At 54.9% G+C, this 11,830-nt stretch overlaps 1 protein-coding gene across 3 annotated transcripts; it reads right to left on the reverse strand.

The window, feature by feature from the left end:
* Positions 1 to 15: 15 nt before the first annotated feature.
* On the reverse strand, positions 16 to 5,243 carry slc2a12 (solute carrier family 2 member 12). Of its 3 annotated transcripts, none has more exons than XM_086100769.1 (6): positions 5,059 to 5,243; positions 4,299 to 4,396; positions 1,565 to 2,815; positions 1,229 to 1,351; positions 793 to 925; positions 16 to 716 (listed from the first exon to the last, which is right to left on the reverse strand). In XM_086100769.1, the coding sequence occupies exons 1-6, from the start codon at positions 5,241 to 5,243 to the stop codon at positions 629 to 631; spliced, it is 1,878 nt and encodes a 625-aa protein (XP_085956895.1). In that variant the 3' UTR covers positions 16 to 628. The 3 variants fall into 3 exon arrangements, with proteins under 3 accessions (XP_085956895.1, XP_085956897.1, XP_085956896.1); XM_086100771.1 differs by having other exon boundaries at positions 4,239 to 4,396; positions 5,059 to 5,118; XM_086100770.1 differs by having other exon boundaries at positions 3,019 to 4,396; positions 5,059 to 5,118.
* Between the last annotated feature and the right edge of the window lie 6,587 nt (positions 5,244 to 11,830).

The raw sequence follows: 11,830 nt of genomic DNA on the forward strand, positions 1-11,830 counted from the left end.
AAGCGGACGCGGACATTGATTTAGAATCCCACATTTTAATTTTGGATGGACATTTGCCTTTGTAACGCCTTCACTGCCGCGGACGTTTAAATCGATGGCCCGGAACAATGTGTATATGCGCACGTCAAGTCCAAAATGTCTTTCCACGGGTCTGTGAAATTCACTTTTGAAACCACCGCCTGTAAAGACTCTCCCGGTCCCGAAGATGGCGCTGTTCTGCCACTTTGGAATTGACAGCAGCCAGAAAATCTTGACACAAAGTACCACTTTGAAAAGTACTCAATGGTACCGGTACCACCATAATGGCCAGCATTAAAATAGTCATGGAGTAGGTCAAGTGGTCATAAAAATTAAAAATAAAGACTAAAAAGCCCAATTTCAAGATGTACATTATACAGTTTGACCGTTAGAATTGTCCAAGTATGGAAACAATATTTTCTAAAATCATTCAAGCATATTACACATAAATAATAATCACACCGAGAGAAAAAAGCAAACCCCAACCAAGATGGACGGCATCGTGTGTCATGAACAGAAGGACGTGTTGTGTTAAGTCATAGAAAGCCAAGCGTGTCGTCAGAAGAAAGGGTGAAGAAAGGGTCATTTGATGAGTGCGCTTGTCCGTCGGTCACAGGATGTTTGCTGCCATCTCCCCGGACGTGCCGCTCCTCGCTGGATTTTGGACCTTTTTGCACAGGCTGAATTCAAAGTGCTTCCTGGAGAAATGAGGAAAAAGCCGATGAGGCCGCGCGACGAGTCGGCCTCGCGGCAGCGCTCCGATCCGCCGCTCACTTTTTGGCCAGCTCTTTGGAGATTTCCTCCAGCGTGCGTCCTCGGGTGTCGGGCACGCAGAGGATGACGAACACCAGCAGGACGAAACTCAGGGCGGCGTACAGGAACATCATGTTTGGAACGCCGACTTTCTCTGAGGAGGAAGAAAAGAAAAAACATTGACGTGCGTCGTGCTCGCACCGGGCCAGTAAATTCTTGCTTATTACTGTGGCGCTCCAGCACCGCACTGTGCCCAACTGTCCTGACATGAGTTAGAGATGGACCAATGGTCCCCCCCCCCCCCCCCCCAATTGCATTTCATCAAAGGTTTTTTGAAATGTGAATTTCATGTTTGGAGCAGCGTGTCGTGCGCTTGGTCACTGCGCCTCGGCGGCGGTCTCCGATTGATGATGGGCTCTGGCGATTTCCAGGGGAGGAGGCGAGAGCGTCGACGCACCCGTCATGGTGAGGAAGGTCATGGAGATGAGCAGGTTGGTGGCCCAGTTGATGGCCGACACCGCCGACACGGCTCGCCCTCGGACGCCCGCGGGGAAGATCTCGCTGAGGACCACGTACACCACTGGCAAGTCAAAACACACACCCGGCGTGTCAAGTTGCCCGTAGCGGCGCTCAATGACGCAACTCTTTTGTCCCTCACAGCAAAGTGCGAATACTTCAACTCGGCGGTTCTCAAACGGAGTCATTTCGTCAGTTTTGGTGAACTACGGGAACCTCGGTCTGGACCCCTGCGGCGGCTAAGGCGGGCTTCGGAGCCAACGGGCGCTCTACTCACTTGGCCCGAGGCCGATGGAGAAGGCGGCCACAAACGCCAGCAAGCTGAAGAGCGACGCCCACTTGAGCCAAGAGGACCGGCGGTCCACGGGCCCGCTTCGCACCGTCCCGTTGTCGGCGTCCGTCCGCCAGACGGGGGTGCTCAGGACAAGCGTCCGGGCGGCGTCGGCCGCGTCGCCGTCCCACGAGGCGCCGGTGCGGTTGGACGGCGGCTGGCTGACGCACAGGCTGGACAGGTGCGTGCGACTCTGCAGCGTGAGCGCGCCCAGCGCCGCCAGCGACATGCCCATGCCCGCCGCGCCCGCGCACAGGAAGCTCTTGGGCCCCACGCGGTCCACCAGGAGCACGGCGGGGATTGTGCCCGCCACCTTGACGGCGCCGAAGCCGGTGGACGCCAGGGTGGCGGCGGCGTCGCTGCGGAAGCCCACGCCGCGCAGGAGGGGCGAGGCGTAGGACAGGATGTTGGGCTGCCCCGTCGCCTGCTGGAGGAAGACCAGCGCCGCGCCCGTCAGGAGCCGCGAGCGCAGGTTGGACTTGGCGCCGAAGAGCTCGGCGAAGCTGTGCTCCGACTCCTCTTTCAGCCCCATCTGGATCTCCCGCAGCTCTTCTTCCACCCGCTCTTTGGCGCCGCCCCGCATGCGCGCCAGGACCTCCCTGGCCCGCTCCGGCTGGCCCCGCGCCACCAGGAACCTGGGACTGGGCGGGAGGAAGGCCAGGGCGCCCATCTGGAGCAGCGCCGGAGGGATGACCAGTCCGAAGGTGTACGCCCAGCCGCGGGGCGTGGCGGCGAAGGCGCAGCTGCAGCCGAAGCCCAGCATGACGCCCAGCACCAGCATCAGCTCGTACAGCGTCACCAGAAAGCCGCGCCGCTCCCGCGGCGAGATCTCGGCGATGTAGAGGCACGCCGCCGTGCCCGACAGCGACGTGCCCATGCCCACCACCGCGCGGCCCGACGCCAAGGCCGCCAGCGAGCCGGCGGCCATGAGCGGCAGGGTGCCGGCGACCACCAGGGCGGCGCTCAGCAGCAGCGAGCGCCGGCGGCCGTAGCGGTCCAGGACGGGCCCGCCGGCCAGGCAGACGAGCAGCGCGCCCAGCAGCTGCGAGCTGACCAGCAGCTCCTGCTGCCGGCACGACAGCGACAGGACGCCGCGCAGCTGCAGCAGCACGCCCGACGTCAGGCCCATCTCGTAGCCCAGCATCAGGCCGCTCAGCGACGCCGCCGCCGCCGCCGCCGCCACCAGCCGGCCGCAGCCTGCCGGAGGACGAGCGGAGAGAAGACGCCCCGTGAGTACGGCCGCGCGCTCCGATGCTAGCAGGCCAAATTAGAAGCTTTGCCGGAACAACTTGAAGCGCGCGGGACAAATAAACATCTCGAAGCGAGATGCCTCACTGCTTGGTGTACGCGGAGAAATGTCAACAAGAAAAAAAAAAAGCGCTTTCTTCAATATGACGCACCTTGTTGGTTTCGCCGGAGGCCGTGTTGATCGGGCAGCATTTTCGGTGGCGTGTATATTGCGTCGTCACAGGCTTTAATGCGTGAATAAGCAGCCAAGTATTTGTCCTTCCGTTGGACTTTAAACCCCGGCAGGCTTAACGAGCACCCTCGCATGATGAACTGCGGCACTTTTTGTGTGTGTGTGTGTGTGTGTGTTGTGGTTTTCGTTTTTTTAAACAGGCATGGCTTAATCTGTCACCGTGCACGTTTGTGAGCGAGTCCTCTCAGTGTAAACAAGTGGGGGGGGGGGTCCTCATAAGTGATTTTACTGCGCATCAGACTATGTGTTTGAATGTGTTCGATCACCTGTCAAGAAACGTCTGCTTTATTTGTGCAGGCTAGTGGAATGAAGACGAAAGATGACCTGCCGCGCCATAACAAACACGTGGCAGAATGAGCAACGGTGGGGCCTTCCACAAGGCGAAAGGAATTCTAAACGGTTCCCGAGAACAGTCGGCGTTCGCGCAAAACCTTCGGGCTTCTGCCAGAAAAGTCAGCAAACGCCTGCAAGAACATCTGAACCTTATCCGGAGGTCATCGGTGGCGCTCGTAATGTCAACCGAGTCCCTCTGACACCAGTTTGAACTCTGTGAGTGGATTCTGATCACAGGCACACACGAGTTCCAGGAGAGTGAGCGCACACTTGTGCAACCGCATGACTTCAGCTGATTATTTTTATCTCCCCCCCCCCCCCCTTGTAAACATATGGATTTTTCTTGTTGTTGTTGTTGTTTTTCTTCAACGCAATGGAATTGTACAGCTACCTTAAACAGTGGTAACACGATTTATCTTGGTCTCATGCTTTGTTTTGTTCAACAGCGCCGTGTAGACCTTCCGCATCCACCGCAAGCACAGAGCGAGTAGGAACATTTGCGAGCGACATACCGGCACAGTTCATCTTTGGACACGCTCTTAAAAGTGCTGACTGAGCGGTAACGAAAGGCCACTGGGTAAACAAGAAGCGCTCCGTTGCAATCTAATCGCTGAGGAAGAACTTCACCCCTCCAAAAAAACTAACAATGAAAATTGCCGGGATCCATTTGTGTCCCGGTCACTAGTTCCTCCGGGCCCGTTTCGACAGGCACAGTTTGCCTGGAACGATGTCATCTCCTTGATGTCATACGCTATGGACACGCGATGAGCGGTCAAGGCATTGAAAACGCGACGAGACGTCGCTCACCTCAGACGGCTTCACGGCGGCCCTTGCGCGTGCGGAAGAAGGGATTGTTGCGCGTGTTACCTGGGCCGCCCACGGCTGCTTTGCTGTCATCGCAGGGCTGACGGGACATCGTCTCGCTCTGGCTGTTGGAGTCCACCCGTGAGCCGGGAGCAGCAGCCCTAACACATGTTAAGGTGGAAAAACCCGTTCATCGCTTCATTTGAAAGCAGCCCGCAGCGACGGTCGTTCTGACGCACATCTTTCAAGTATCACCGAATATTGTGGTTTTAAAAGACGAGGTTTCAATAAGCACGAATACTGGCTGTCGCCGCAAATGAGCTTCTGATGTTTTTCAGTGGTTGACCTTTTTTGCCCTCGTGACTATGTTTAGAAAATGAGTCTTTTTGCATCTTATTAACAACCATGAACTTGTTTTGACAGTTAAAAATGTAGAAAAAAAAGTTTTCTAATTAATCTGGAATTTGGGGGATGCGGTTTTTTATTTTTATTTTTTTTTGGGAAAACTGAAAATTTAGAGACACCAAGTTTTAATTTGGATAGCAATTGGGGGGAAAAAGCATGAAAAGGGACTAACTTTCTTTGGTAAACTGCGCTGGGCCTTTGTTTCTTTTGATTCTTTCTATTTTGACCTCGTGGTAGGCAAGGTTGAAGATGAGCCGCTAAAGTTACACGGTTCCCCTTTCGAAGAAAATGAATGGACGAACGATGAGTCGAGTGCTGACGTCACGGAGTGACGTGTGGGTCGCTGTGCCCCCAAACTTTCCAAAAATGACGACGAAAGTTGACGGTACGTCTCAAAACGGTGCGAGTTCATTCCTACCCTCTTGTTGGTTGGTTCAGAGTCGCTTTTGTCGCTCCATCGGCTTCCTTGCACTTCTTTCCCCGATTCTCTCCTCCGCCGATGTTCGCGGGGCCTCTTGTTGTGGTCGAGCTGAGCTCGGAGGCCGTGCCCGTTGCTGACCGGAGCACCAATGGGAGGCGCGGCTCCGCCCAAGCAATGTCCATGCCGCGTTGCGATTGGTCCAAAAGTTTTGACGGCCGATGTCGATGCTGCCTTCTCAGAAATTCAGAATGTTGCCCCATACTAGTTGACAGTCCCTCAATGGGACGTGTGACGTTTGGGGTCGAAGCCGTGACTTTTGGCAGCCGTTAACACTGGAAAAGATGACATTTTAAGGTTATTTAATCCTAAAGAATGTTACGTCAACACGCATCTGTAGCAACACAATTCCAGACTACAAATACAAACAAAGGGGCCTCATTTGAAACCCCCGGCCTGCACTTGTCTCGAATTGGTGTCGGGTCATGCTTGCGGAACCCAGCCATTAGATTCCCATGGCGAGCATCTTACGCAATGCGCGGGGGGGGGGGGGGGGGGGGGGGTACAAAACGGGGCATCCCGCTTTGTCAGCAAACACTTCCTCAACATAAATTCGTCATGTCATATCTGCCCGTTTCTTATCTGACATTCTTATTGCAGGAAGCATATTTGCCCACAGTCCAAAGGTAACGGCTCATTTTCATGCCCAAACTAGATTTTTATTATTCATGGAACTTGTGTTTGTTTGCGCCTGTTTAGTTGAACTCGGAAGCTTAGCAGCCTTTCGTGATGGTCGAGTCAATGCAGCTTTGTGAGCGGAGCAGGTTGGTTTGTGCGCTTCTTAAATCTGTTCTTTACATTTAAAAAAAATGAAGTTTAGAGTGATTCAATGAATTTTAGACAATATTGTCTAAAAAAAACAAGACACAGTCTTCGGAAATTGTATTAAAAATAACTGCTGCAAAAAGATGCGTCCGCAATGTACTGGACCAGAGTGTATTGTGGTTGTCCAAAGTCACGGAAACAGCGCCATCTATTGGAATATCAACATTAAGTCGCTTGGTAAAGAACAACCCGAGATGTATTTATTTCTTTTACAATTGACATGACATAACTGTTGCTGCCTCGAGATAGCCCGAAGCTTTGCATATCTTTGACTTGCCGCTACCTTATCAATCAACAGCCTAATAAGGAACGAACGCGCACACGTGAGGCTTTGGTGTTGTGTAAGACTTCCGAACGAAAGGTGGCTTCAAGGACCCGTGAATAATAATCATCGGTGACATGTGGCCCAGGTCACGAGTCGGGGGTGCGCCCTCATTTTACAATGGGGCGACGTGAAAAACTAATCAGAGGTTTCCGATGGATGATTGGAAAAGGTCTCCTCGACTTGTTCGAAGGTCCACGTGAAAGTACGTAAAGTCCAGCTGCGGTATGTGGGGGGATCGGAAATTCACTCTTGACGCCCGTGCACTTGGGGTGTCGGGGGGGGGGGGGGGTACACGTGGAGCAGACGCTTCTCCTCACGAAGGTCGCGGACGTGCTCGAGCCTATCCCAATTGACTTTGGGCGGTAGGCGGGCGACACCATCCAATCGCACCCCGGGCGTGATTTCCGGTGGTCGGCGAAGTTACCAACCGTGCATGTTTGTTTGGGGATGTTGGACGAAACCCACGCGGGCCCCGGCACAACACGCAAAGTCCACCCGGGAAGCCACGCGCGGGCGACCTCCGCGCCAATCGTCGTGAGACGCGACGCAAGCACCTTGTCAGAGCCCTCAAAAAGAGCAACCGGGAAGCAAGCGAGTGTCCTCGTGCATCTGGTAAGTGAATTCGCGGCTCCGAATTCGCCTTCGTGCCGACGAAAACGCGACAAGGCATCGCGTAAGCTCACCTGAAAATAAATCAAATCAAATAACACTGTACGGTAAGCCGGGAGAAGTGAAAATAATTGGAATTGAGCGCATATGAACAGAGTGCAAACGCTCTTCTTTGTCACGATATTCGTTTGTTTTCGCACAATGTTCTCAAAATGACATTGCAGCTCATCAAATCCTTTTTGAAATTCATTTAGCTTTGCTGCGATGGGCAATATTGTCGTGTTTGTAGTTTTGAATAAAACCCTTGCTTTAGGTTCTTGGGGGGGGGGGGGGGTTAAAACCTTAACCCTAATATGAAACTGGAGGAAGGGTGCAGTCGCATCGGCAAGTCTGCATCAATGTCAAAAAGTTGAGGAGAAGCACAAAAGAAACATTTCGCTCTGGTTTTATCTGTTGTTTGCTTCCTTGGACCAGAGCAGGCTGCTTTAACCAAACATGCCCGTGACCGTGCTCGACCTTCTCAAGCATATTGTCAAAGTGTCGATGAAGTAAAAAAATCTTTTCCCCTCTAGCGTCAAGAGAGCTCAGGCGCTTAGCTATGCGCAGGAAAGATCATTAGCATATGTTTGCACCAAAAAGTCGTTTTATCTTCCGACGAGATTTCGCTATCGGTGTGTAATATCCAAACACCGAAGCTTCAAGTGAAGTTTTCAGGCTTGTTGAGGCGAATGATTTGTCGGAAGAATAATAAAAGAAGGAATTGGAAAGGCAATTCCTCTCTCACTTGAAAGGGAGCCCGAATCCAGCCGAGTTTGGGGTTGGCTATCGGCCCCATCAATTTGATAACATCTTTATCAGCGCCGCTAATGAACGTCAGCGTTGAATTATTCATGCCGCAAAGTCCCAAGGCGGCGCCGCCAATAATAATTAGCAGGCGGCGTTTTCTCTTTCTCCCTTTGTCTTCTAATTTGAGCGCGGGAGCGCTCGACCGGCGTGCGGGGGCGAGAGCGCCGAGGCGATGGTAGACCGGCGGGGGGGGGGGGGAGGCCAGGTCAACCCGCTATAGCGATGAAGCCACTGCAATGCAAATTTGCGCAGACGCGCGGGGGCGACGCTCCCCCCCCCCCGCCCCCCCCCCCCCACGCAGACACTCCACGCACTTCCAAAGTGTGTTGGATGCACTGGCTGAGTTAGTGAAGCGACTAACATGAGCGCCCGCCCGAAGCTTGAAGCATTTTGGCTCCACTGGCAAGGGGGTGAAATCAGCGTGATGCAATCGGAGGAAAACGGAGGCCATTGAAGCTCGTTTGTTGCAAGGGCGCAAACAAAGTGTCTTTTCCCCCCCCAGACGGCTCGTGAGGTTAGCTGCGCTCATGAGCCATTGCAGGCTTTTTTTTGGGGGGGGGGGTGTAAGTACATCAATGGTCAATTGCCTTTTTCCCCTCTTAAAATGGCCTTTTGTTGAGCCCATATTCAAATGTGTTCTCGTAAATTTTACCTTTTTTGTTCACAATCTAAAAAAAGGCCCCACTAAAAATAGTCCTGAGCATTTAACAGTTTCTCAATTTGCACTGAAGACTTTTTACGTATTGTTTTATAAAAAGTCATTTCGGCCGTCATGGCGCAGCCCCAGCATGAAGCTAGCATGAAGCGCTACGCACTGATTTCAGATACGCAACATGTAACTTTCTCTTTGTTTGATGTTTACTTTGACAGCAAACCTCAACTGGGAGCGGCATGAACGGCTTGAAGCCTTTTTTTCTGAGGGGGGGGGGGGATTTGTCCACTATCTTGTTATGAGGTGAGTTGCGTCCCCGCCACTCGATCGAACTCATATCAGAAGTCTGCCCTGGCAGAAAAACAACAACAAAAAGAAAAAGCGATCAAAGCACGGCTGCTATGTGGGAAATCCTCGTCCGCGCGGCGAGTCGCTCGTATCGCACGGCGCCACGCGCTCTGCGATGTTTAATCCTCTTTTGTTTTTGTTGGATGGGGTCCGTTTTACAAGAAGCGGCTCCGTGGGGAGCGCAGCCCAAGTCCAGCTTCGGCCAAAGGCGTCGTCGCGCATCGTATCGATAAATGCCGGCGTCTGCGACGCGGGGCCCCCGCTCGATCTTCCCGTAATCCCCGTCGGGGCCGATGGGACGAAGGACATGGATTTCCCCCGACGTGGGCGGGGGCGCACGCTTTGAAAAGGGCAGGCGTGCCGACGCGCGATAGGACACGCCGGCCTCGATTTGCCAGATGGCCCCTTTGGGTCCCGCTGGCGGATTTGGCGCCGCCTCGTCGTAAGGAAGGAAGCGTCCCATTTCGAAAGGCGCGGCCTTTGACATTGTGACAGCCTCAAAAGCCCATTCTTCTTTTTTATGATGTGCGCCGGTTCGAAAGGGACCCTTCAGCGGCGGTGAGAAAAGAGACCCCCCCCCCCCAACCCCCTCCTTTGGTCAAGATCGCTCGTTCTTAAGTGTTGGCAAATGAAAATTGGCGCTGCGGTTCTCCCGCGCGCACTTTGACAATCGTCGGACGTTGGACACGACCTGATGTCGTTTCTTTTTATTTGAAAGTCTGAAATGATTTCCGCCGTCCATTTGGAGGAGATTTTCTTTTGATGCGAAAGGAGTCGTCGTGCCAAAAGCGGCAATTGTGGTTTCCCCGCCGAGCGAGCGTCCGGGAAATGGCGCGCTTGCGACAGGAAGAAGGCAAAAGTGAGCGCAGGCCCCCCCCCCCCCCCTGACTTAATTCAGCCCCAATTAGCCGCGCGGATCCTTCATTAGCGCGCGGCGCCTGGCGGAGTGAGCTCATGGGACTTTTTGCGTCAGACCGGTTTCCTGTCTGACTTCTTCTGTCGAGTTCATTTGGGGCTTTTTCTGCCCGCGGGGCCTCCGCCGCGGCGTCCATTTGCCGCTCATCCGGCAAACAGCGGAGCCCCGCTCGCCGTTGGGTCTCGTCTGGCTGTTGCTTGTGAGCAAGCCCCGCTAATACATGATGAAAAATTCACTTCGTCCCGAAAGATAGATGGGCCCGATGTCCGGAAAAAGTGCCTTGAGTTGGCGCGTTTTGAAAATGGCCGCCTTCCGCAGATAAGCCGCGCCGCCGAGCTTGATTGATGCGAGTCCCTTCCGCGCTAGATGGATGCCCCCCCCCCCCCCCCCCCGAGTTTCGGCCCATTCGCAGGGAGGCCAACCCGTCGGCGTCTGTGTGATCGAAACGCTCGACGGCGCTCCTTGGCCGCGCTTGTTAAAAAAACCCACAACAAAACAGATGAGCGCCCGGGGGCGCCGTCGTCCGACAGAACGGGCTCTCGGCTCCGCGCCGGACGTCTGGACCGCTTGCAAAGAAAAGCCAGAGCTCCTGACGTCTGGCGAGCGGCAGGAAACGAGGCAGCCCGAGGACGCGCCGATCGGCGATCGCTCACTTTGACGCGCGCGCTCGTCTTTCCGCCGCCAATTGCGAGAGTAGCGCACGTGCTGACGATGTGCAGCGGACGTGCCGCTTCGTCTGCTCTGGACTTGCTTCCTCGCCACCACCGGATGATTCTCCTCATCAATACGGCGCGTGAGCGCAATGGGGCGAACGTTAAGCGGGCACTTTGGATGCTTCCCGGAAGGTCGGCGCCGATGACTCCTTTGTCACCGGACGCCGCCCTTCCTGGAAAATGAACGGGCGCAATCTCCATTGACGGATGCGCGCGCCGTCATGATGGACTTGGAAACAAATTGCAGGCAGGGCGCCGTCCCGGGAGAGCGTCAAATCCAATTACTGGGGGGTGGGGGGGCGGGGGACGGATCTGTGAGTCGAGCCACGCCGGAGCGAGGCCCCGGCCTGCGTCCTCATGCCGAGCGCAAAGCCGCGGCGGTCGATATCGGACGCGGCGAGGGGCGGCCGGCTTGTCGGGTGTCCGATTGAAGCGCGGTGCGGCGTTGTGCCTCTCGTGTTGCAAAAGCAGCTGACGACACGGCTTCGCTCAGGGTGACACGCCGGCCGAGCGGCTATATTTAAAGGCAGACGCGGCGGTGGTTGGGTCAAACGCCAGCTGACACGGAGACTTCAGTCACGTACTTTGGTATCTATCGCAATATCCGAAGCCTCGTTCGCGCATCCGTTGCCGAGAATGGAATCGCAGCCAAAAGCGTTTGTTCAGATCTTCTTTCAACAACGGCATGTTCAACACACTTTGATTTTTTTGGTCAGGGAAACTTGACGGGACGGCATATCCGCTGGCCATTCCGCATCGGGGCCATCGATGCGGTGGCACGGCAGATCCAGCAGATGGCGCCGCGCAAGAAAAAAGTTTCTTCTCCAAACGACATCGCGACGCGCTAAGGTGCTGACATTTTTGCTTGTCCCTCTTGGTCTATTTATGCGGCCAAGCCTCGACGCCCCCCCCCCCCGGTTCAAAAGCCCAACGCTCAATCCGTTGACCGTATTTCCCCTGAAGCCAAACGGATCGCCGAGACGTTCCGCGAGTGAGCGTGGCGTGGCCAAAGCGGCAAGAATCGATTTATCTCAGAAGCCGGCGTGGGCGAGAGCGAGAGCGAGCGCGCGGCCAGGTGGCGGGGGGGGGGGGGGGGGCGATTTCTCCCAGGAGCCAAGATGCCGCTTGCCATCATGGAGGTGAGGGAGGGGAGGAGCGCCCGATGGCGCCTCGAAGATCGGCGGCGATTTCCTTTTCGCCAGCTGACGATCGTCTTGTCTTGACTTTCTTTTTGCGTTTTGTTGATGTTGGGGGCCGCGATGGCTCTCGCTCATCGTGGCGCGCGTGCGGCGCTGACGGGCGGATGGCGGCAGATTTGGGCTTGGGCGCCGATTTGCGAGAAGAAAAAGAATCCCGACAAACGTCGTGTTTGCTTTTGTTTTTTTTTTTTCCTGAAGGGGTCGCAGTCCGCGGGAAGATTGTTCGTCGGATCGAATGTGAAGACGGCGACGCGCGGCGCCAATGCCAGCCTCGCATAA

Source organism: Hippocampus guttulatus, chromosome 20 (genome assembly GCF_054856545.1).
Source record: "Hippocampus guttulatus isolate MCC_2025c chromosome 20, RoL_Hgut_1.0, whole genome shotgun sequence".
Lineage (NCBI taxonomy): Eukaryota > Metazoa > Chordata > Actinopteri > Syngnathiformes > Syngnathidae > Hippocampus > Hippocampus guttulatus.